Source organism: Leuciscus leuciscus (genome assembly GCF_965113295.1).
Source record: "Leuciscus leuciscus genome assembly, chromosome: 9".
NCBI classification, from domain to species: domain Eukaryota; kingdom Metazoa; phylum Chordata; class Actinopteri; order Cypriniformes; family Leuciscidae; genus Leuciscus; species Leuciscus leuciscus.
In genome coordinates, this window is record NC_138733.1 from 6,291,172 (window position 1) to 6,317,425 (window position 26,254).

Genomic DNA, 26,254 nt, shown 5'->3' on the forward strand with positions numbered 1-26,254 from the left:
CCAGGTTGATCATTAAATTAGAGTCCGCGCTTTCAAGAACGCCTCTTGACTTGGACTTCTTACAGTTTGCATGTCGGCAGGAGCTGTACCTCTGGGAAGCACTGTCAAGGCATGTAAATGTCCCCCCAGATATTGTACAGGCCTTAAGAGATTTCCTCCATCTGGTCATGGACCACATTGAAAATGCTGAAGTTACCAGCAGTACTGTTGAAACTGTAGCTGGAGAGATGGGGCGTCCCAGGTACAATTTAGAGAAGGAGAGACTTGTTGAGCTTTTGGAGATAAATCTGTCTGTGGACTGCATCGCAAAGTTACTGTGCGTTTCAGCCAGTACAGTCAACAGACGGATGAGGGAGTTTGGTCTCTCTGCCAGACAGAACTACAGCAATGCTACTGACCAGGAGCTTGATAATGCAGTCCAACGCATCAAAAATGAAATGCCCACAGCAGGCTATCGGATGGTCAAAGGGAGGCTAAAGTCCATGGGAATCCACGTCCAGTGGAGGAGAGTTACTGCATCAATGCATCGAGTGGACTCGCTAGGATTCTTTCTAGACTGACTGGACTGGGCTGCATTGTGCGAAGAACTTACTCTGTCAGGGGGCCCCTTTCACTGTGGCATGTCGACACTAACCACAAACTTATCAGGTCAGTACTGTACAGTACAGATTATTCATTATTTATTTATTTTGTTAAATATAATGATGCAGACACTGATAGATCTCAAAGCATAAGTATGTTGCCATGACATTTCTACAATAAAAATCCAGGTTGAAACTGGTAATGTAGGTCTTTATTTTGTTCCCATCAGGTACAACATTGTACTTTTTGGTGCAGTGGACGGCTACTCCAGGAAGGTAAGATTTCATTTCATTGGGTCTTTTCATGTGTTGGCCTTCTGTGTAAGCAAATTTGCTATGATGTACACCAAATAATTGAATGTTGCATTCAGATGGCTGAAATACTACCCTGTTGACGTGGGAGAAAAAGTTATTATATAGGGTGCCGCATGGTAGTAAGAGTCATTAAGGTGTGTTAAACGCACTCAGTAACCTCTTCATTAGGTACACTTGTACTGTTTAACACCAATACGAATATTTAAGCTCCCGATCAAATCAATTTGTTGCATAGTTATAAAAACCCTAAATGTTTATCTTCAGCTAATGTTGAAAAGCCAAACAATTGGGATGAACAGATTACATTAGATGCTGTAAACATGGGATGACTAATGATAGCGGTATTTTTCTGTCTTGTTCGACTGTCAGGATATTGAAGAGCCGGACATTGACTGGGATGTTGCAGCTGACTATGGAGAAGATGTGGATGGTGTGATAGTAGTCCCTGAATTTGAGTGTCCACTGAATGAACAGCAGCTAGTAGAGCTTCAGGTGCTGGTGGAAGAAAATGGAGACACTGACACTAGAGACCTTTACCTCCTATGTCATGAATATGTGCTTCAGGCTTTGTCAGGTGTTTAATGTTTGTTTTTGTGATCAGAAAGTGATGTAAATAAAATATACAACAACCACAGTTAAATCTTTAGATTTATTCTTTTTAACAATAGAACAACTTTGTTGTTCTGCCCTTACTAAAATTTGGGTAGGACTTCTAGCTTGGCAGACAGCTAACAGGTTCTTCAATAAACACCCAGGAAGTAGTAGGACGTTTAGGATGTTTTATCAGAAGCACTGTGAAACTGCAATACAGAAATACAAATGTACATATTAATAAACTTGAATAGGTTAAATTCTTATTAACACAGGATTAAATACTACTTTGAAAAGCACAAAATACAGTAACACACTAAATTTACCCATTAACCACACATGGTTATATAGCGATTAGCATGAATGCTAACTTAACATGGAAAACGCCATAGACAGGCTAACGCGATTAGCATCTTTACCGTTTTTAACACTTTTCACACAAAAACGTAATTCAAACGGTCTTTACTTAAGGTTGTCATGAAAATGCAACTTTAACCATCACTTACAGACATAAGTTCTTCAGAGTTATGAAGACAAAACGTGTAAAAGATGATGAAAAGTGCTCAGCTGTGCTTCAGGGTTGTTGCATGCATTGAGAACTACGGCAAGTGTAGTGGCGGACCACTCTTAGCTGGGACGTATTGCTTAGCTTCTTTGACAAGCTATCCAACACAGTGAAACTTAAATTGTACCTTTTTGAGGTGGATGAGACGGGATTCCAGCAGATAGGTAAACAGGGCAGGTAAGTAGAGCAAAGCAGGCAGCAGGCAGGTAAGTAGGTTGGTAGTAGCAGACAAAGTATGGACTCCAGTAATCCAACAAATGATTGGTAAGTGGTTGAAAAATGGTGGTTAAAAAAGGCACAACTTAATATCAAAAAATAATGTCCAAATATTCAATAGAGATCCAATAAAGATTCAATAGAGTTTCAATAGCGATGTAAAGAACTGTATGCTTAATACATTCCAACAGCTTCCTTGTTCTTTCTTTTATTTTAGAAATGTGAGAGGCGGCCATCTTTATCTACAAACATTCTCACCGACCGTCAAACTAAAAGTCCCTATAAAATAAAGGACCCTAAATCTAACAAAATATACTAGTGCTCCAATAGCACAACAATTTAGATTAAACTCAAAATGGCTCCTACATAGCCGGCCCCTTATAGCTATTGCAGGAAGCAAGCTATAACTAACTAAATGTAATTTTCCAAGGAGCCATATATTATTCCCTTAAACTCATTATGCATTATTTACAAGAATAAATGAGTGCAAAGATTCAGTGTATGTATCTGTATGACAGTGTGTGCTCGTGCGCAAGTTCATTCAGGTCTCACTCAGCTTTAGATTGCTGGCCTTCTACTAGCAAACAGATCTTACTGATAGGTCTTTCAAGCTGGCTTGTTTTGGTTTGAAGCCGTACACTGCGGACCAAGCCTTTAGAGTCAGGGAAGGCTTCAGTGACTCTAGCCAGCATCCATGATCCTCTTGGCGCTGTGCTATCAGCTACTAGCACGACGTCTCCTGGACAGAAGTTGCGTCTGACACGAGACCATTTTTGCCGTGTTTGCAGAAGAGGGAGGTATTCTCGGACCCAGCGTTTCCAAAATAAGTCGGCAATGTACTGGATCTGTCTCCAACGATGTCTGGTGTAAAGATCTTCTTTCACGAACAAACCTGGAGGTAGAACAGGCTGCACCTTAAGCTGCAGTATATGATTAGGTGTTAACGGCTCCAAGTCATTTGGGTTATCAGAAACAGTCGTGAGTGGACGGCTATTGAGAATGGCCTCAACCTCACACATTACTGTCTGAAGGCCTTCATCATCCAGATACTGTTGGCTGGTGACTGACCGTACCGTCGTTTTGATCATGCGAATCAACCTCTCCCATATCCCTCCATAATGGGCACCATGGGGAGGGTTAAATGTCCATTTCACTCCCTTTTGGAGCAGACTTTTTTCAATTTGTTGCATGTTCCAAGATTTCAAGGACTCTTTTAGTTCCTTTTCAGTTGCAACAAAGTTTGTTCCATTATCTGACCGCAACTCAGACACTGGTCCTCTTCTGGCAATGAAACGTCTGAATGCATGAATGCAAGAGTCAGTATCAAGTGAATGTGCAACCTCCAAGTGTATAGCACGGCTGGTAAGACATGTGAAAATCACGCCGTACCGTTTTACAATGCTGCGGCCTCGTTTTACCTCTAATGGCCCAAAATAATCAACCCCTACATGCGTGAAGGGCGGAAGGTCAGGGGTCAACCTGTCAACTGGCAAGTCTGCCATTTTCTGTTCACCTGCACTCAACTTGACTCTTCTGCACCTGGTGCATTCAAAAACTACCTTTCTGGCCAGAGTGTTGGCGCAAGGAATCCAATATCTTTGTCTGAGTTTGGAGAGCATGAAATTTCTTCCACTGTGTCCAACTTCTTGATGGATGTGCTGAAGTAACAGTTTGGAAACGTGATGGTCCTTAGGGAGAATAGCAGGGTGTTTCCGCTCAGTGGGCATTGCCATTTTACTCAGACGCCCACCAACCCTTAAGATGCCATTGGCCAGAAGAGGATCTAACCTGTAGATGGAGCTGTTTCTGTTTACATTTTGCATGCCTTTCTGCAAACAGGCTATTTCTTGTGGGAATCCCTGCCTTTGGCAAAACTGCAAGATTGCAACCTCAGCATCCTCTAGATCACTGATTGACAGAACATATGGACCTGTCTTTTCATGTTTTCCTTTTCTTGTGGTCATGATATGTCTGTTTAGATCTTTCTTGCCATTCTTAAATAATTTCAACAGAACAGACTTGAACCTCAGAAACCATGCCACAGCTTTCTTGAGCCTCATCCAAGTTGAAAAATAATTCATGAGGTAAGTAGTGGCGTCACAGTTTTCCTTCACAGCAACATTGACAGTGACAACTCCTTTTCTTAATTCAGGGTCATCTTGAGAGAGAATAGGTTCAGATGGAAGCTCTGGCCAGCAATGAGATGATTCCTTCAGAAAGTCTGGGCCACTGATCCATGTTGTTCTTTTCAAGAATGTGTTGACATGTAGTCCTCGGGAGGCATAATCAGCGGGATTGAGTTTTGTGCCTATATACTTCCATTGGGAGACATCTGACTCACTTCTGATGACATTAACACGGTTTGCCACAAAGGTTAGGAATCTTCTGCTTTCATTCCGGATGTACCTTAGAACAGTCATGCTATCTGTCCAAAACAGAGACTTTTCCAATTCCATATGCAACTCCTCAGATAGCATCTTGTCCATTCGTACGGCCAAAACTGCAGCAGTGAGCTCCATTCGTGGTGTGGTCATCAGTTTTAAGGGAGCAACTCGGGCCTTTCCCATTATAAAGGTGACGTGGACCTTGTTGCTGCTAGTCAGCCTAAGATAGGTAACTGTTCCATACCCCAGGTCACTCGCGTCACAGAAGTGGTGCATCTGTGCCGTTTTGACATCTCCAAAGTTGTTTGGTACAAGGCATCGGTTGACCTTGAACTCTCTCACTCTTGGAAGATCTTGCCACCATTGCTTCCAAGCTTGAGCGTGAACCTCTGGCAATTCTTCATCCCATCCAATGTTCTGCTTGCATAACTCTTGCAAGATGTGTTTTGCCGGAAAGGTGAGAGGTGCAAGGAATCCAAGTGGGTCATATATAGAACTGACCATGGACAGAATCCCACGTCTGGTGCATGGACGCTCCTTTATGGTCACCTGGAATGTGAAAGTGTCTTCCTTAACACACCATTGCACACCGAGAGCTCTTTCAACTGGCAAATCTTCTATGTCAAGGTCAAGATTCTTTATGTCCTTGGCCCTCTCAGGCTCTGGAATGGAGGCCAATACAGCTCTGTTGTTACTAATCCATTTGGTCAACTTAAAGCCTCCAGTTGCACAGAGTAATTTCAGCTCTTTACAAAGTCCAATGGCATGGCCCTCTGTGTCCACCGCCTTCAACAAATCATCTACATAGAAGTTGTTCTTGACTGTGCTAGTTGCATCAGCTGAGAAGTACCCCTTGTTATCCTCAGCTGTCCTCCTTAAAGCATAACTTGCACAGCTAGCTGATGATGTTGCACCAAAAAGATGAACGATCATCCTGTACTCTTTCAGTGGCTGACTGACGTCCCCATTTGGCCACCAAAGGAAGCGCAAGAAGTTCACATGATGAGATGGGACCTTTACTTGATAGTACATTTTCTCCACATCAGCCATGATAGCAATGTTGTCAAGACGAAAACGGACTAAGACCCCAATTAAGCTGTTTGTAAGATTGGGTCCTTGAATGAGTTCAGTGTTCAGTGAGGCACCCTGATAAGCTGCAGAGCAGTCAAATACCACACGCAAGCTCCCCTTCTTTGGGTGAAACACACCATGGTGTGGAATATACCACACTTTTCCATTTTCCTGCATCAACTGGTCTTGGGGTACAAGTTCAGCATGTCTGCATGATAGGACCTTTTCCATAAATGCCTTATACTCATTATGAAAGTCACTATTCTTTTGAAACTTTCTTTTTAAAGACAATGCTCGTTGCTCTGCCATGTGACGGTTGTTTGGCATCATAGGATTATCCTTCTTGAATGGCAAAGGCAATTGATAATGTCCATCCATTATTTCAACAGAGCTGTCCATTATCTGCATGAATTTGTGGTCTTCCACCGACATTTGCTTCTTTTCCTCAAAACTTTTTTCTGGGAAATCATGATTGTATTGCTGAATCAAAAGTTCACTCAGGTTATCAACAGAAATCCGATGTGCATGAACATATTTCTGACCTTGCTTGTTGATGCATGCATCCTCAGTATGGAGAAGTCCATTCACCACCCAACCTAGCAGTGTTTTAACAGCAAAGGGTCCATTACCCTGGCTATTGATAATTCTCCAAGGTTCCATCAATTTGGGCGCATTAATCCCAATCAGAAGGTCAATCCCAGCATTAATGTTGGGAATATCAACATCTTGAAGATAAGGCCATTTTCGAATATCTTCTCGTCTGGGGATATGTTCCCTGTTGACAGGAATTTCCAGCTGAGTGTAAACTTCAGGCAATTTTATGAATTCCTTTCCTTCCAAGCTACATACTTCCAGACCCTTGACTACCAGGCTGTTAACAGATTTCTTTTGCCCCATAGTGCGCAGAAGTATTTGTTGATGTTTCCCATTAGCATTCAAGTTCCTCCTAAGTTGTTCTGTGCAAAAGGTTGCGGAACTCCCTGGGTCAAGGAAAGCGTATGTCTGAATTACATGATTTGAATTACTCATTTTGACTTGAACTGGTATTATTGCAAGTGTACAATGTTTATCACTGCAATCAAGTGCTTCTGTTTTCAGTGAAACCAACCCGCTGCTCACTGCCTTTTTGTCTGAAGGACCTGCATTACTCTGCTCTTTCGTTACATTTTGAGGTATATGCAAGATAGTGGGATGTAATTTTGAACAAATTGAACAGGTTTGTCTATTTTTGCAAGTCAAACTCATGTGTCCTTTAGCAAGACAACCAAAGCAGACACCTTTAGTCTTTAGCAGCTCAACTCGTGCGTTGTGAGACTTCTTCATCAGCTCTTGACATGACACAATCTCATGCTCACCATTACAGGCAGGACAGAGTTTTTATGAACTGTTTTTGGGCACATTGGATACTTGCATTGTGCTCTCTGTGTTGTTCTTTGGCGCAACTGCTACTGTTGTGGTGAAACTGCTCCCTCTGCTCTTCTGCATGGAACTCATTGGCTTGCTACTGTTAGCGGCTGTTTTTGATGACCTTCTGTTTGAGGAGCTGTCTTGGAGGTTACCAAAAACTGGGTCTTGTAAAATCCTGGCCTGCCTTTCCAGGAAGAGGACAAGATCGTCAAATGTGGCTCTTGCTCCTGTTCGTTCCCTGATGTCAAAAGCATGTGATCTCCATTTTTCTTTCACTTTGTAAGGTACCTTGGAGATTAGAAGCCTCAGGTTTAATGGAAGGTTCAGCTCATCCATGTACCTTAAGGTACGCATTACATTACAGCATCCACGGAGGAAAAGAGCATAACTGTACAGAGCTTCTCCATTGTCTGATGGGATATTATTCCAATTTAAGGCTTTATCCATATAAGCATTAGTAATTTTAAATTCATCTCCAAAATGAAGTTCCAATAACCGTTTTGCCTCTGCATACCCTCTATCTGCATCCATATGAAGGCAACTTCTGACCAGCTCCTTAGGTTGGCCAGAGGTGTATTGTTCAAGGTAATACAGTCTGTCTTGGCTATTGCTGGTGTTTTTCTCAATACAGTGTTCAAATGCCTGCATAAATGGTCTGAAGTTCAGAGGTTCACCGTTAAACATGGGTAGGTGCCTAGTTGGAAGTAAAGTCATTTTCTGTTGCTGTGATCTGCAGGATTGTGTCCTGTGTTGATAAAATGCCATTGATCGGAGCGTGTTGACTTTCGGATGCGAGCTACTCTGTTGGCAACATATACGTAAAACCTTCTGTTAGTGTTGTATATATAACCAAGCACTACTCTACTATCTGTGTAGAACTTAACTGTGTGCACCTTCATGTCCAACGTGTCTGCAAGCTCTACCGCGAGTACGGCTGCACAAAGCTCCAGACGTGGTACAGTGTGGCACTGTTTTGGAGCCAATTTGGACTTCCCCATGCAGAATCCAACCTGAATGTTTCCCTGATTGTCAACTGTTCTGATGTAAGCTACTGCAGAGATAGCTGTGGTAGAGGCATCAGAAAAGACATATAGTTCCCTGGATAGTGTAGAGACCAAAGAAACAGGTAAGTATGACCGTGGAATCTGAAGCTGCTCGAGTGCAATGAGCGAATCTTTCCAGGTCTTCCACCTTGTCTTTTTTTCGGCAGGCAATGGAGCATCCCATTCACAATACTCTGATGAAAGTTCTCTGACAAGTGACTTCCCTTGTATTGTTATTGGAGCCACAAAACCAAGTGGGTCGAACAGACTGTTGACTGTTGAGAGAACACCCCTGCGCGTAAATGGTTTCTCTTCTCTGGAGACGAAGAAAGTGAAGCTGTCACTCTGAAGGTTCCAGTTGAGCCCTAAGCTTCTCTGCACAGGTAGAGGGTCTACCCCCAGTGCTAAACCCTTTAGCTCTTTAGCCCGTTCTTCGGGTGGGAATGCCTCCATCACAGCCTTGTGATTGGATGCTATTTTGTGTAGTTGGATGTTTGAAACTGCTAACATTTCTTTAGTCTTTTTTAGTACATGAATGGCGAGGTCACTGGTAGGAAATGAGGCCAAACCGTCATCCACGTAAAAATCTCTCAAGACAAACTGTTTTGCCTCCAGGCCATATTCGTCTTCCTCTTGTAGAGCAGCTCTTCTTAAACCATATATGGCAACGGCTGGAGAGGGGCTATTTCCAAATACATGGACAGTCATGCGGTACTCTGCAACCTCTCTGGCAGGGTCGTTGTTCTGAAACCAGAGGAACCGCAGGAAATCACGATGCTCCTCGCAGACCCTGAAGCAGTAGAACATCTGCTCTATGTCTGCTACTACAGCAACCGGTTCTTTACGGAAGCGAGTAAGTACCCCAAGGAGCGAGTTGTTTAAATCAGGGCCGCTCAAAAGGATGTCATTCAGGGAAATACCATCATGCTTAGCACTGGAGTCGAATACAGCTCGAATCTGACCTGGCTTGCGTGGATGGTAAACCCCAAAAATTGGCAAATACCAGCGTTCTTGGTCTCGGGGGAGCAGGGGAGCTGGTTCTGCATGTCCTGATTCAAAGATTCTCTGCATGAATGCAAGCATGTGTTCTCTCATTTCCTGACTTCTTTCCATCCTACGGCGTAGTGTCTTGAAACGGTTTTCTGCTTGTACTCTATTGTTGGGAAGTTTGCGCCTTGGTTCTCTGAAAGGCAATGGAGCCACCCAACTGTTTGAGTCGTCCATAAACATCTTTTTGTCCATGATTTCCAGAAAGATCTTATCTTCCACAGACATAGCAGGCTTGTCATCCCGGGCCGTTTGCTGGAAGACTCCTTTACCAAGACAATCCGTTTCACTAAACAGGTTGTCAACATCTGCGAGATGTGCAACTCCGGGTTGAAGTACTTGAACATCCACCTTCTCTTTGATGTGAAGCTTACTTGGACAAGGATCAAAAAGAGATGGACGGCCGTTACTCAGTATGTTAGTCTTGTAGACACTGATGGAGTCTGGTTTGTGAGCTGACCCCAAACACACTTCTCCTATGATAACCCAGCCCAGATCGAGACGTTGGGCATAGGGTGCGTTGTGAGGTCCGTTGCACTGCTCTCGGACTTTATGCACTCTTGGTACATCACGTCCGAGTAGGATAAGGATGGCTGCTGTGGGATCGAGTGGAGGGATCTTGCCCACAACGCTTTTGAGATGAGAATAGTGTTTGGCGATCTCTGGCGTGGGAATTTCTGACCTATCATCCGGCAACATATCACATTCGATCAGAGATGGGAGTGGGATCTGAGTCTTACCATCTAAAGACTCCATGACGAAGTTGTTAGCTCGTCGCCCTATGGTATCAATGACTCCTGAGCATGTCTTCAATGTGTATGAAGCTGAACCTTCCTTGATGTCAAAGAGCTCAAAAAACTCACTTCTTGCCAAAGATCTGTTACTCTGTTCGTCGACAACAGCGTAGGTTCTCACGGCTCTTTCTCTATGGCCTACTGGGTAAACACTGACAAGACAGATTTTTGCACATGACCTTGACCTGGAAGCAGTCCCACATATGTCTGTGCATTTGGATGTGATAGCTAAAGAGGCTCCTTCCCTTTGCTCCCCGCCTTGATCTTTCGCCATTACAGGGGCTCCAGAAGTCCACGGAGCTGGTCCCGGATGAAGTGCTGTTGGGTGACTATCACTATTGCACTCTCTGCATTGAATGTTTTTGTCGCAGTTCTTGGCTAGGTGACTGGATGAAGCACAACACCTGTAACAGATGTTCTTGTCCCTAAGGTAGGTTTTTCTCTCATCCAAAGGTTTGCTTCGGAAACCACGGCACTTCCTCAGGGGATGTGGTTTGAGGTGTAGGGGACACTGCTTGTCTAGGTCGATCGGTGCTTTTTCTCCCGAGTTGTCTTGATAGTTGTCAGTGTCTACTGAGACGTCCGTCCTCCTGACAGAAACAGGTGTTTTTAAGTTTTGTTTAAAGGGTCTTTCAGTTTTGTTCATGCTTGGACCAGTAAGTAATGCGAAACTCGGGTCGTTCAGAATCTTGGCTTGGTCACAGACAAACTTTGCAAATATAGAGAATGGTGGGTATGGAGCTCTGTAGGCTTCTTTGTAACGAGATGCTAGAGAGACCCACTTGTCATGCAGGGAGTATGGCAGTTTCTGAACAATTGGAGTGATGCCACGAGATGTATCCAAGTAACTGAGCCCAGTTAAGAAGCCATCTGCTCTGGCAGCCTCTATCTCCAAAAGAATGTCTCCAAATTCTCTCAGCTTTTGATTGTCTCTGTTGCTGATTTTTGGAAAATCCTCTATTTTCCTGAAGAGAGCATTTTCTATGGCTTCTGGCGATCCAAAGCAGTCCTCCAGCCTTTGCCACACCATATTCACACCCGCTGCTGCATCATGGATATGAACCGCTCTTATCCTCCTTGCCTGCTCGGAAGATTTTGGTCCCAGCCATTTGCAAAGGAGATCTAACTCCTCTCTTGGTGCTAGGTGTAGGCTCTCTATAGAGCTGTAGAAGGATGCCTTCCAGGCCCTATAGTTCTCTGGTTGGTCGTCGTACTTTAGTAGCCCTGAGCTCACCATTTCGCGGCGTACCAAATACTTGGCTAAGTCTGACATAGCTGCTGAACCAGACTCGGGCTCTCTGGAAGCAAATGTTGAATAAGGCTGAGAAGGTTGGTCATGGTTGCCTGATAGTGTAGCCATGTGTGTGTGATCTCTGTGGCTAGAACTTCCTCGTAGTGGAGATGAATGATATGGACGCTCAAAGTCGTACAGAGCGGACTTATATGGACTTTGATGGTGGCAACTCGAAGGAGCTTGTTCTTGAATGAATGTGTATTGAGCGGGTAATTCCTGAAACTCGTGGACGCTGATTTCATTTGACTGCGTGGTACCCTTCTCCGTGCATCTTTTAACTGGCTCACCAACTTCCATTGCTAGCTGGCGTGTTGGTGTTGGCACCGGTTCTTGGGGTTGCGAGTCATGGTGAGAGTGATCAGATTTTGGATTCGTTGCAAAACTCTGCTCAACGCATTCACTCTTTAAGCTTATGCGATCAGGATCCCCTGCTTCGTTCTCAGCAGCTGCCTCTAAAACTTCAGCTTCAGCATTGGCAGCTGCAGCAGCACTCTCTAGTCGCAGAGTGTGGAGGTTTGCTTCAAGCTCTGCTTTCTTCCTAGCAGCCACAGCTGCAGCTTTCTGTTGTTCTTCCTCGATATATGCTTGTGCTTTTAGCATGTCTGCTTCTTTTTGAGCAAATGATGCTTGAGTGCGAGCAGCCTCTGCCTTCGCACGTGCTCTGGCTGCTATAACACTTGCTGAAGAAGACCGGCTGCTACGTGAAGTGTTAGAGCATTGGGATCGTATCTCGAGATCTTCCATAGTGAAGGCAGCTTTATTGAAGATTGCTGTGCATTTCCACGTGGCAACACATTCCAGATGTAACCCGTCGAATTAGTGTCTTTTCACTGTTCTGCCCTTACTAAAATTTGGGTAGGACTTCTAGCTTGGCAGACAGCTAACAGGTTCTTCAATAAACACCCAGGAAGTAGTAGGACGTTTAGGATGTTTTATCAGAAGCACTGTGAAACTGCAATACAGAAATACAAATGTACATATTAATAAACTTGAATAGGTTAAATTCTTATTAACACAGGATTAAATACTACTTTGAAAAGCACAAAATACAGTAACACACTAAATTTACCCATTAACCACACATGGTTATATAGCGATTAGCATGAATGCTAACTTAACATGGAAAACGCCATAGACAGGCTAACGCGATTAGCATCTTTACCGTTTTTAACACTTTTCACACAAAAACGTAATTCAAACGGTCTTTACTTAAGGTTGTCATGAAAATGCAACTTTAACCATCACTTACAGACATAAGTTCTTCAGAGTTATGAAGACAAAACGTGTAAAAGATGATGAAAAGTGCTCAGCTGTGCTTCAGGGTTGTTGCATGCATTGAGAACTACGGCAAGTCTAAAGAGACAAACAGCATGGTGTAGTAGGCCTAATTCTTCTACCTGCTTTCTTAAAGGAGCAGCACATTTGTTGTACACTTGTTTGTACGCAGTAGAAAATAGAAACAAAGCACAAAAAGGGTAACAAAGTTACCAAGTAACTAAAACAAGTAACAAGGACCTTAAAATGCTACTTTAGTGTCTGCTGAACTCGTAACCACCACAGATTGCCTCGGTTAGGTTGTTTTCAAACTCTTGGGAGGTTGCTAAGTGGCGTGTAGGAAATGTAATGGCAACAGCACAAGCATTGACAATGGGGTAACAAAGGCTATGTGCCCCATAGCGGGAGTCGCAGTCATGATCAAAATTAACAGTTATCTTGAATGCCTCTCTCTTGGATTCGATCAGTGGAACATGTGCCTGACCTGTGACCCACTGAAGGAAGCTCCGGACTGACAGGCGCTTCCCCCCACCATTTGTTCCGTGCACAGCTGCCACGTGACTTTGACCTTCAGGGCTGCCCTCTTCTTGGCTGTCTGCTTCTTCTCAGAGACAAATACAAATAAGTAATTTTCAACATTTCTGTTAGTACAAATTAGAGGTGGGCATAGATAATTTTTTTTAATCTAGATTAATCTAGATTAATTTTGAAATTAATCTAGATTAATCTAGATTAAAATGGCTCATTTGAATTCTGCCGAAGGCATTCAGAATATGTGTGCTACCCAAATAATGACTATAAAAGTAAGTCTTTGAGAACGGGTTTCTCAAGCCAGGCGGCGCATTAGACCAGGGGCTCATCTCCTGTTTCCAAAATGCATCACAAACTGCTTGAGAAAGCTGTTCTACTCATAGACTGTAAAAGGTTATTACTGTACTGTTACCGTCCGTAGGCAACATTAGGTAAGCCTATGTTATTATCAACTACTATAGGCTATCAATTAGGGATGGGCGATATGGCCTAAAATCTATATCGTGATATACATTGCAGCCTCTTGCGATAACGATATACAGTATATTATAATAAAACCATTTCAGAACAGATTACACAGACCCATGCTAAACAACTGCTAAATGTATTTTTGTTTAAAGGGTGTATGTAGTTTTGAGAACATATATTGTGCAAAACTGTAAGTATACAACATAATTTTGCAGATAAATAAAATTTAAGTACACTAGCTGCAGAGACTTAAGTAGGTCTAATGTTTATTATGGCTTGGAGCTTATGAAACCCCAAATTTAAAATTAGAATATTGTCTAACTGATGTCTTTTCAGTTAAAAAGAAACACAACAACGATTCTTAAAATCGAGATTATGTGCTACACCACTAAGATATATTGGAATGGGAATAATACGCGCGCGCTGGTATTCAGTGATATCATGTTTCGTTTTGAATTTGAGGTGGTAGAACGGATTAGTCGTGTGTTAACTTACCGAACTGTTACCCCACACACTCTGTATATAGTTTGCTGCTGCTCGTCGGACGGCTTAAACCCGAACCAAGTCCAAATAATGGATGTTGCACCGATCTTTTTCACCAGCTTTCACTTTCAGCCGTGTTTACTTAAGATGACGACGAATATGCGTTGCAGCCGGGTTTACCTCGCGGCCGCGGGTAGATTGCGTCATCATAGCTTGTGTAGTATAGAGCCATCTCCCAACCCAACTTGGAGAATAGATTAACGGCGATATTTTTTTTATCGCGCGATAAGAGTCTCGCGTTAACGCAGCACGTTAACGCCGATAACGGCCCACCACTAGTACAAATGCATTCGTCATATACATAGCGTGGGTTTGACAGAATACACATACGAATATAAACCTAAAGAGGGAGTAACTAATAAAAATAGAATAAAATGAAACCGGTGGAAAACAAGTGTATGATAGTATGGTAAGAGTGATGGACAAGGATTATAGAAAAAGGTGCGGTAACACTTTACAATAAGGGTGCACTAATAAGCATTAATTCATGCTTAACTAATGCACAGATAATACTGAATTAATGTATTACTAATGATTATCTAAGCTATTCACTAATGATTGCCTCATTAGCAACTAATGAAGAGTCTGTCTGGTTAATATATTAGTTCATATATGAATTGTTATTAATTAAATGTGTAAGTGTGTATTAATTCCATAATACCTTATTTTATTAACTAATAGTGTTAATTAATTTGTTAATTACCACAATGAGCCAAAGCCTTATATTTCAACTTCCAGATAATACAGGTAAACTAATATGCATTAATACATTATTAATTACAGAATTAGTAGTGTGTCAATTACTACAATGTTTTTGGAAACCAGTGTTTAATAAACAGCTTTTATAAACTCTAGTGATGGTAATTAATGATTAATTAATCATTAGCTAACAATCATTATGTTGTGACTTTACTTATTGAGGCACATCATTATTAACTCATCATCTAGTAATTGTAGTAATTGACACACTACTAATGTTGTAATTAATAATGTATTAATGCATATTAGGCTCATTGTGGTAATTAACAAATTAATGAACACTATTAGTTAATAAAATAAGTGATTATGGAATTAATCCACAATTACATATTTAATTAATAACAATTGATAAATTAACTAATATATTAACCAGACAGACTCTTCATTAGTTGCTAATGAGGCAATCATTAATGAATAGCTTAGATAATCATTAGTAATACATTAATTCAGTATTATCTGTGCATTAGTTAAGCATGAATTAATGCTTATTAGTGCACCCTTATTGTAAAGTGTTACCAAAGGTGCTAAGCAGTGTGTTACCTCTGTCTTCCAACTTTTGCAAGAAATCCTGCAGAAAATGTATGATCCGCATCTCTCGCTGGCGTCTCACAGACCCTTCCTCACTGAAATCAGGAGATAGCGCAAGCAGAAGGAAGTCTACATTCACCTAAAATAAGGAAGCAAATCAAATGCTTAAACACGGTATAACAGTAAGGATTGCAGATTTAAATTAAAGATTCATTTTATGTTTTGGCCTGTAGCGTTTAGCTCTTTGAACACACATTTGAAGGCAGCTTAAAGTAAAAATGCAGAATATGCCATAAGAGCAAGTCATCAGTGTCTCTAACAGTGGCTGTTCTAATAAAATAATTGTTCATTCACAACGTTACTGACTTCCTGTAAATGGCCGGGGACAAAGAGCTGCTGGCACATCTGGGTGTGCTGTGCTAACACCTCATCTAATCCGTAGAGCCTCAATCCCTCACGCAGCTGGCTCAAGATCGGGATCAGCCTCACCAGTGCATGCAAAGCGATGGCACTAATAAACAGTAAGAAAATAAGGTAACACTTTATTTTACGGTGTCCTTGTTACATACGTTACATGTACTTACCGTAGTAATAACAGTAAATGATGCATAATTACATGCAACTAACCCTCAACCAAATCCTAATCCTACCCTATTCCTATAGTAAGTACATGTAGTTACTTAATATTACTCTGTACTTAAATATATAATTACACTGTAACAAGGACACCTTAAAATAAAGTTAAATTGTTAACACTAAAGCATTTTGTGACAAATATTTATGTGTTATGTTTATGTTAACTTACTCTGTGATGGCCTTTTTTTGGTCAACATTTATTGGCCCAGTGTAGCCACATGCCACAATCGCATCTGATAAGTCTATCAGCCTTTCTCCACCTTCTGCATTTTCCACCTGAAAGTAGAGACACAACCTTGATATTTGCAAAAAGAGACAAACATTGTCTGATAACTTTATATGCCTGACTTGGAAAAATGTATGAATTACACTGTTTAAATACCTCTGTCATCAGATTTTTAATATCCTGATCAGTGACTTTGAGTACACCAACATCCTTGTCCATCTCCCCATGGCACAAGAAATGGTAGCACCATCTTGTAAGGAAGTTTGGTGCAGGACCGCCCTGCACCAAACTTGTGGCAAAAATCTCCCCACACGTCCTTTTGTGACAAAGACAAAAGCTATTTTGAACAAAATGGCAGTGGACTTTTACTACCTAATTAAACAATACAAAGTCATATATTTTATATGACAGACTGTGGCACATACTTGAAACTGTTGTCCTGGTAGTCACAGATACTGTATTTAGGGTTTTTGCCCCTTTCCCCATCTCCTTCAAAAAAACGTGCTTCAATTCCACACACCATTTCTGTAAAGAACAAAGAGCTGCTTTTGTCAAATGTATTAGATATGTATAAGATATTATTCACATTGATAATCTCTTAAATGTGCTTTTCATCATGTGTGTTGACCTTGGTGGGGCACACATTCCGGTAAGGAACTCTTTACGAAGAGCGCCTTGGTCTATTCCATTTTCTCCAATGAAGGAGACCCTGAGGAGATTCTTTGGGGAGGCCTGTTTTTGCCTGGCCCACTGTTTCAGCCCCCTTTGAAACAGGTCCTCTCTTGTCACATTGATGTTGAATGACCGGGATGTGTCAACTTTCTTTTCAAGTGACATCAGGATGTCAGGGGACTCTACAGTGGGATTAAGCATTTTAAGCAAGTGGATACAAAATGCATCAAACTTTGTAAGATACTAAGGAGAAACTTAGAAAAGCTTTTACCTCTCCCAGTCCCCACAGACACTTGCATGCACATAGATGTCGTCTTTTGTAAATAGTTGACTGCACAATGGACAAGTAACCTATGAAAATAAAAAATAACAGTGTTAAATATCCATTAAAAATGCAGATGTACTCTTTCAGAGGTCAGATGTAAACATGCTCTTTGATGAGAACAGATCATGTAAAACATTTCACTAGTTAATTCTTAAAACCTAAATCTTAAGAAGAAACAGAAGCAATTTGCTCACCTTACTCTCCAAATGTGATGGCTGCACATCACCATTTGCCTGTAAAACATTTCTGGGTCATTCACATCAGATATATTTGAAATAAAATCATAAATGTATGGCTCAATAATATGAAATGCTATGTATGATCTCTTCATTTGTATTGATAGCTTACCACTTCGTCATCCAAGTTGATAATGTCATCCAAGTTGATAATGTCATCATCACAGTGGGTCTATAAAATTAAATATCAAGACTTGATGACTTACAAAAAAACAATAGCTATAAACAACAGTGCCAGAAGCAATTTTGGGTTAAGCTGACAGGGACACTTTTAAAATGGTCCCACCATCCAATAGGTGCTGTGAAATTTAAGAAATGACACAATGACCAACCTGTATATCAAATAAGGAGAAAGAACATCAATGTTATAGTTTCAAATCAGCAAGCCATACCTCAACCTTGACTTTAGACTGGATACATGTCTTGACATGGAGACCGAGGAGCTGCAGAGGCACATACTCCTGGCATGACACACACCGGGCTTTCGGCATGGCCTGGAACTCCAGAGCTGTGAAGGGTAGGGGAGAAATGTCCAGTGTGTTCTGGATGGGCATAATGTAGAGACAGCCCTTGCCTCCCCAGCTCTTCACAAGGCTGGCCCCTGTGTATCCTTCCTCTTCAGGTGTCAACAAGTTGAGTTTCCGTTGACCTGATCCTCCTGTTTAAGTTCAAATATTAAACAAATATTTATTTTCTGCCCCTTGTTGGAAGGATCATACTTTTCAAACATGACAACTTTATAACAAACAAAAAGATTCAATAAATTTCCTTTGCTTGGAGAAAAAAAGTCAACTTCAATCTCTTGCTTTTTACCCATGGCTTTGTGCAGCATCCAGGCACCCTCCAGTTCTGACATCTTCGGATACGTCTCAGAAAGAATGTGTGTAATCTATGAATTTAAAGTGTGTGAGTAAGATTAGCAAATATTTATCAAATCAATGAGCTCAAGACAAATCTGTTCATTAGAGTTATTGGCAGCATTCCAAAAATAAATGATATGGTTTTGGTGGCTAAGATTGGGGCTACTGTTTTCACTGGATATGCTGTTTTAGTATAGGTCAATAATATTTTGTGCAAATTTCAGTTCTTACTTCATTAAGTGTCATACCACATACCGCATTATGGCAAGCATCCTCTGGAACATTTACAGTCCTTCTTCCTAACCCAGCTTGTAAAAGCATTAGCTCATCAGATGGTTTGGGGGTTCTCTCTGTTGGGCTGTCCAGAAGAAAGAATTGGATTGCCGTTGTTTTGGTGCCTGACCTTTTTTTAGACAATCGCGAAGGAGGCCTACACTTCTGCTTATCTTTAAATAGTCCAGGGAAACACCTGTAGAAAGAGGAGTAGATGAAATTCAAATTAATTTGAATCAGCAGTCAAACAACTGTGTGAGGAACTGAAGAGGGCTGTTGTTAAAACAGCTGAGATGCATCCTTTGAACAACATCCAAACCTGGCCATATTCTTTTGAACTGCAGTCCCTGAAGGTGCCTGTGCAGGTCCACGCACCGCATTGTGCTCTTGTGGTTCCTGGGATGTGTCCTGCCTGAGCTTGACTGTGCATTGCACTGTCCCTGAACTTCATTGTTCATTCAACATAATTAATTCACTGACATCATGTAACTTCTGTTGTGTTATAGGCTAAATGAATAGGTGAGCTGTATGATGATGACAGCAACACTTCCATGATGAATGCAATAAGTTGTTCCACAAACAGTATTTATATATTGTTATATGTATACAGGGAAAGCAACATAATGTAATCAAACCACACATGTTGTCTAGAGATGGCAACACAACCTAGTAAAGATAGTTACTCATGATACATACCGTTTGGTGTTGGATTATTCAATGTAGCTCTCAGCCTGGCCACCAAATTGAGGTGCGGCCATATTGCGCAAATCGTCCTAGAGGAAAGGGGAGAAATAAAGAAATGTAACTGAAACAAACACCACCACAAATGAACTACTTTAACGTAATAAACATTTTAGAAAATAGTTCACCTCCTCTTTTGCGTCCGCCATTTTCTCTTACATCTATAAACGGCAAGATGAGCTGGATCCACACAAAAATACAATAAGGGACAATGTGAACATGTGGCTAAGTTACCCAACATTCAAAACAGTATTTTACTGCATTGGATGTTAGCCTGCAAAATCAAATGCATTAAATCAGCGTCAATAAGAATAGCACTTTTACATGTGAAAACAATTATGTTATGATTCAGTTAGCCTAACGTTAGTTGTCTAAGATGCAGTTTTTAAAGATTAAAAGTTTTAAAAATGAGTGTCGGGCGATCAGCATCACAAGTGTTGGCTAAGGCGTTAGCTACAGAACGAATAGGCTAACGTTAGCTAGTTACGTTACTTGTTGCTCAAAAATATGTAACGTTAATGTTAACTTACTTAACAAAACGTAGGCTTCATCGTTCGCAAATATATACATCGATGGTAATTGATTTAACTATGATCTGCGCATCATTTTATACGTGCAGAGACATTTTATTTATATTAGAAAACTCATTCTAATTCATTCCCACTCTTCTTCGGTGGTAACTTAACCCAACTCCGTGCTTCGTGTAATGAGAGCTGTCAATCAAGGTACAAGGATGTCCCTGTGGGTGTGATTACGATGAAAGTGACCAATCATAAGAGGGTCAGTGCCCTCCTTGGTTTCCGCCCCCAAATTGTCAAAAGTCATGTAGACTCGAGGGAGCAGAAATCAGCTGAGCGAGCAGAAATCCACTGCGCGAGCAAAACAGCACTCCGCGAGCAGAAGCCCGCTGCGCGCGAGCAGGATTCCACTGTACAAGCAGAGTTAACCTATGAGACGCTCGCTTGCAGCTACCTGTACACCTCTCGGTTGTTGAATTTGTGCGCGAGTACTTTTATCATGCCAGCTGAAGGTTCATTTTTGCGCGTGTGAAATAACATAATGTGCTCGTGAGCATGTCTTACACGCTCATAACTTTTGACATAAAAATAACGCCATACTATTGCAAGTTTGAGTTGTTCCACAAAGAAACAGTTTGCCGTTTCGGTGGAGTATTGAGGACGGAAGCCAAATTGTAATGGGTGTAAAATATTATTTGATTGTATAAAAGCCATAAGCTGACCATACACAATTTTTTCTAACACCTTTGAGAATACAGGTAAGATACTTATGGGCCGATAATTGCATGCCTGGTCAGGTGTTCCTGACTTAAATAATGGCATAACTTTTGCCTGTTTCCAAGGTGTGGGGAATTGTCCGCTCTGAATAGACAAATTGATCAAGTGTGTCCTGCTTTACAAAAATGTTTTTATTTCGTTTCAAAAAGACTGTGTTTATGTGAAAAAGATCCTTACTATAGCTGTTGTTAACTGAATTTATTGCTTCAAGCACTTTTACTTCATTGGTCTGCTGAAGTGAGAATGAAGAGTATTGGTTTATTGATTGATGTTTAGTGAAATTTAGTTGCTGTTCTGCATTAACATGTTGCACCAGTTCTTCCACTGATGAAACAAAAAACGTTTTAAATTCCAGAGCTATTTGTGTACTGTCCCTAATCTGCCTACCTCCATTTCTAAACTCATGGATGGTCTTTGATTTGCCTGACGGTTTCACAATATCATTTATTTGCTTCCACATTATGAGAGGGCTTCCCTTGGCTTCTGTTATTGTTGTAATGTAATACTCCGCTTTTGCTTTTCTTATATTTTTTGTGACTCGATTTCTTAGACTTTTAGTTTCTTAGACTCCTTATTAATCCAGGGTAGTGTTCTCTTTTTCAAATGCTTTTGCTTTTTAAGAAATTTAGAAATGATCCCTTCAACCTTGTTCATTACCTCTTTACAGCAACTATGCACATCATTTTAGTTGTGCTCCAGTCAAGAGCATTTAATTCATTATCGACAGCAGGAAAATCACGCTTTAGAATGGTCAGGATATTTGACTGTGTTTTGTTTATATTTAGCAGACGTTTGTTTTATAATTTTCGGGCAACGAGAATCATGTTATGGTCAGACAAACCAGTTAGAAAATGATATGATTTCAAAATCCGATCATCCTTGTTCGAAAAAATTAGGTCTGTTTGTGTCCTAGAGGATTTTGAGATCCTTGTGGCACCCTTAATTATTTGGGTGAAATCAAATTTAGTCATTAAGGTTTTGAGTTTGTTCCTTTTACCAGAATTAGACCAATCTATATTAAAATCACCTAGTACAATAACTTCGGACTTATGGGCCACCAATTTCATCAATTTACTCAACTCATCATAAAATACATCTTTAAAAGAGGGAGGATTATATAAAACCACAATTTTAAAATGCATACTTGATGATAATGAGATTTCAACACAAATATATTCAATATTTAATTCATGATCAAAAGTGACTTCAGTGCATGTCATGTAATCTCTTAAATAAAGTGCCACTCCTCCTCCTCTTCCAGTTTTCCTGTCATTTCTATAACATTTATAACCTGGGATATCGATTAAACCAGTTTGAATCCCCCTATGAAGCCATGTTTCACTCAGGCCTAAAAAGTGTAAATTTGAGTCCATTAACAGTGATTTAACCTCATCATGCTTTGGCAACAGGCTCCTAATGTTCAAATGCGCTCCAAAAATGCCCTTAGGTTTACTTTTGCTGTCCCATAAAATTTTCGCATGGTTCACAGTGGAAAAAAACTGGTAAGATTCATGTTTACTCACTGTTTTTAAAGATGTATCAGGCATCTGTCCTTCATTCCGATATGGATAACAATGATTTCCCAAATCCTTCTGCGCTTGCATCTCCATGGTGCTGGACAATGTTCCACTGTCAAGGCTGGACAATCCTGCCACTGGAACAGGGCACACGCACAGTAGTAAGTCCTCCTGGGATGAAATTCTCCTCTCCTCCTGCGCTGGAAAGTGTAGCGCCGGTTCAGCCCCGCTCACCGGCGCCAGTCCCCCTGCACGCCCCTCTCTGGGCTCCGGGGCACAGCCTCCCTCTGGAAATGCACCCATAGTTGTACATGATGGAAGTCCAGCCAGAAGAGCATTGCAGTTGTCGAGCCTAGATATGACCAGGGCCTGGACGAGAAGTTGTGTTGCATGCTCAGTTAGGAAAGGCCTGATCTTCCTGATGTTGTGCAGTGCAAACCTGCATGATCGAGCTGTCTTTGTAATTTGGTCTGTGAAGGTCAGCTGGTCATCAAATATTACTCTAAGATTTTTGACCGACCTTGATTGGGTGATTGATGATGAATCTAGCTGGATAGTGAAGTCGTGCTGTAGAGATGGATTGGCAGGGAGGACGAGAAGCTCAGTCTTTGCCAGGTTGAGCTGCAGGCAGAGCCGCCTTAACCTAATGTTAGGCCCCGGGGCTGAGAGGTTTTGTAGGCCCCCCATCCCCTCGATTAATAGTCTCATTTTAAAAAAAGTGTAATAGGTAATCTACATCACATAATGCATTAGTTTCTTTCGAGACCTACAACAGTGAGTTTTTTTAATTTTTATATATTGTTTTTAATTTTAATATTGTTATTAACATATCACTGAGCACATAAACACAAGACACTTTATTTAACAACCACACACAGCAACTAAATTTCAACTTTATGCAAATGAGAAGCGATTTTCGCGAGCGACAACCAATAGGAAAGAAGCCTTTCAGTGGAGCTCAGCTCCCGTCACCGTCTCGAGTGCAGGAGAGACAGAAGAGTTCGAGGGCGATTTCACTGTTTTATATGATTTGACAGTAACTAACCACAAACATGGATATAATAAAATGATGCACGGAAAAGAAACTATCGACAGTCTCAGTGAGTTTATTCTGGATTTAGTGCGTAAATCATTTTGTTTACAAATTAGACGCTTTGCAGTTGTTATATAGCCTACATGTTAAAGATTTTATTTTGGATGTGTTCATTGTGATTATATTGGCTGGGTTTATAAAAGTTTATAAAATTGAAAGGATCATTGCTTGGTACATTTGGAAACAAAGCTTGTCTATTTCTAAATGTAATCGCGTGCATCGCTGATGATTATACATCAGTGTGTTGAAAAAAACGTCGATTAAACACACTCGCAACAGACACTCCAAAGCGGAGACGTTAGCGGCACTGAGCGGACACGAACCGTAACGCCTCATTCGCGCCGCGGGACCTCTAGACGCGCATAAACGCGTCTTTGCATAGACTTAACATTGAAATCACTCGCGCCAGACGCTCTTTTCGCGTTTGGTGTGAACGCACCATAACAATAACATTAGAGCGACAGCACTACCAACGTCCACAAGCGACTAGCGACATACAGCGACAAAATCTGACAAGTTAAAACAATATGACCTTTTCAGCTCATCATAAACCTGAACATGGGAGGCCCCTGAACTTGGGAGGCCCCTGGGCTTCAGCCCAGGTAAGCCCGTGCATTAAGGCGGCCTTGGCTGCAGGTGATGTTCCTTCATCCATGCTGAGATGTCCGCCAGACAGCTTGAGATCCGTGCAGCTACTGTGGGATCATCTGGTTGAAATGAGAGGAAGAGCTGTGTGTCATCAGCATAGCAATGGTAAGATAAACCATGTGCCTGTATGATGTGTCCCAGTGATGTGGTGTAGATGGAGAAGAGGAGGGGTCCAAGAACTGAACCCTGAGGAACCCCTGTGGTCAGTTGATGTGCTTTGGATACCTCGCGTCTCCATGCGACCCTGAAGGATCTACCTGTGAGATAGGACTCAAACTATTGGAGAGGAGTACCTGTGATGCCCATTGATGAAATGGTGGGCGGAAGGATCTGATGATTCACAGCGTCGAAGGCAGCAGACAGATCCAGGAGAATGAGAACTGAAGATTTGGAAGCAGCCTTTCTCTTGAGAAAATAAACACAGGAATATTTACACACACATTTGAAAAACCCTTCTATAAACATGTCTCATATAGGAACATGAAAAAAAAAAAAATCCATCAACACTTGGTTTGCGTATGTCTGTATCATTTCAGACCCAAATACAAATAATGAAATTCACTTCTAATTTAAAAAGAAAACGATAGTTATACATTTAGAAACCCAAACATTTGTCCAGGTCTCCACATTTATATTAATTTAAAAGCAAAGTTTAATTTTACTTGTCAATTAATAGGCTATAATATATGAATATATTACATGAATCAAAAGTAATTATAATTCATATATATATATATATATATATATATATATATATATATATATATATATATATATATATATCAGCAAAAGATGGACAATTTGGTCTCTAAAGTTTGTTTCACACTATAAACTGCTTTGATTTGGAGTGAGAGATACAGGGGGAGTGGCTTTATTGTATCAGATACATGTCACTGCACTGATTGGTCCAGTTTTGGTCTGCAATTTCTAACCCAGAATAAAACCTGCTCCGGAGGACAGGTTAGCCGTGTAGCGTAAGTTACCATGATGATGATCACAACTAAAAACCAATCCACTTTCTTGTGCCCGAAAAAGTCAGAGTTTGCAAACTAATCTCAAACTTTACCTGTTAGCAAATTAAACCGGCTTTGTGCAACAGGTCACAGGACGTTTTTGTTGTTTTTATTTATTTTTATATAACACTTTCAAATGTACTACTGTACACCCAAAGCACTTTACAGTCATATCAGGGGATCTCTCCTCATCCACCACCAGTGTGCAGCACCACTTGGATGATGCGACGGCAGGCACAGTACAGCGGCGCCAATGCGCTCACCACACACCAGCTATAGGTGGAGAGGAGAGAGAGTGATAGAGCCAATTCAGTGGATGGGGATTATTAGGAGGCCATGATTGGCAAGGGCCAATGGGTGGAATGGTTACACCCCTACAGGTTACACCCCCTACTCTTTACGAGAAGTGCCATGGGATTTTTTAATGACCACAAAGAGTCAAGACCTTGGTTTAACGTAGGGCTGCACGATTATGACAAAAATCATAATTGCGGATTATTCCCTTGAAATTGTAATTGCGATTATTAATTACGATTATCACAATTTAAATTGAATATTTATATATATATATATATATAATTATACATGTTTACTTAAAAATTGTGAACACACACACTGTCCCCCTTTACTTAACATACAAATAAATTGTAAGAATATGACTAATAGTAAAGACTACTAAAAAAATAAACATTAGGCCTATGCTAAAGCTAAATAGCAGTCCCAAACTAGCTTTTGTTAATACAATGTTGGTATGAGCCACCACAGTCATTTAAAAATATAAAAAATAACACAAAGTGAAAATAAAGGGGCATTTTGGGGTTAATATTGAAACGACAGTTACCATGGTGAACACACAATATTAACAAGAACTATTAATGAAACATGGAAACTGCTCCTGGTGAATAGAATGAAATCATACCTGCATGCAAATCCTTCTCAGCTAACACACAACGTACCAGTAACGTGACTTATTGGTATTTTACTTTTAATTCGTGACTTACTAATTTACAACGTAACAACGTTGCATGCTCGTAGTTTCCTTTGCACTTTATACACAGCGCGCGCCTCCGCATTTGCGCGTGGAATTGAAGAGTGTGCGCTACCCTATAACGGCTGACATGACAGGAACGTCCGTTTTTCTGAGGTCAAAGACTTTTTATTTCAACGTACGTCACTGCCTGGTAGTTCCTATTGTGTTGGGTTTTCTGAATTAGTTGTGATTCGCCTCTCATAACATGCTCTAAATGCACGCAGAGTGGATTTTTTTTTTTTTTTTTTTTTGTAATCGCGGCTTTGAACGATTACGT

General features: G+C 41.0%; 2 protein-coding genes across 5 annotated transcripts; both read right to left on the bottom strand.

Annotated features, from left to right (window-relative positions):
• Window positions 1–1,526: 1,526 nt before the first annotated feature.
• On the bottom strand, window positions 1,527–17,098 carry LOC309506362 (G2/M phase-specific E3 ubiquitin-protein ligase-like). The gene is made up of 7 exons (XM_082180250.1): window positions 16,700–17,098; window positions 16,431–16,590; window positions 16,218–16,324; window positions 15,779–15,923; window positions 15,425–15,551; window positions 12,729–13,184; window positions 1,527–1,569 (listed from the first exon to the last, which is right to left on the bottom strand). Exons 1-6 carry the CDS (start codon window positions 16,795–16,797, stop codon window positions 12,838–12,840), a joined length of 984 nt encoding a protein of 327 aa, XP_082036376.1. The 5' UTR covers window positions 16,798–17,098; the 3' UTR covers window positions 1,527–1,569; window positions 12,729–12,837.
• A 467-nt stretch (window positions 17,099–17,565) lies between these two features.
• On the bottom strand, window positions 17,566–22,813 carry LOC309506404 (uncharacterized protein). Of its 4 annotated transcripts, none has more exons than XR_014208718.1 (6): window positions 22,200–22,813; window positions 19,510–19,561; window positions 19,337–19,413; window positions 18,623–18,836; window positions 17,900–18,396; window positions 17,566–17,679 (listed from the first exon to the last, which is right to left on the bottom strand). XR_014208718.1 is itself a non-coding variant. In XM_082180328.1 (5 exons), exons 1-5 carry the CDS (start codon window positions 18,965–18,967, stop codon window positions 17,599–17,601), a joined length of 645 nt encoding a protein of 214 aa, XP_082036454.1. In that variant the 5' UTR covers window positions 18,968–19,049; the 3' UTR covers window positions 17,566–17,598. The 4 variants fall into 4 exon arrangements, 2 of the variants coding, with proteins under 2 accessions (XP_082036454.1, XP_082036455.1); XR_014208719.1 differs by lacking the exon at window positions 22,200–22,813 and adding an exon at window positions 19,912–20,492 and having other exon boundaries at window positions 19,510–19,655; XM_082180328.1 differs by lacking the exons at window positions 19,337–19,413; window positions 19,510–19,561; window positions 22,200–22,813 and adding an exon at window positions 18,960–19,049 and having other exon boundaries at window positions 17,900–18,165; window positions 18,321–18,396.
• Window positions 22,814–26,254: the final 3,441 nt, after the last annotated feature.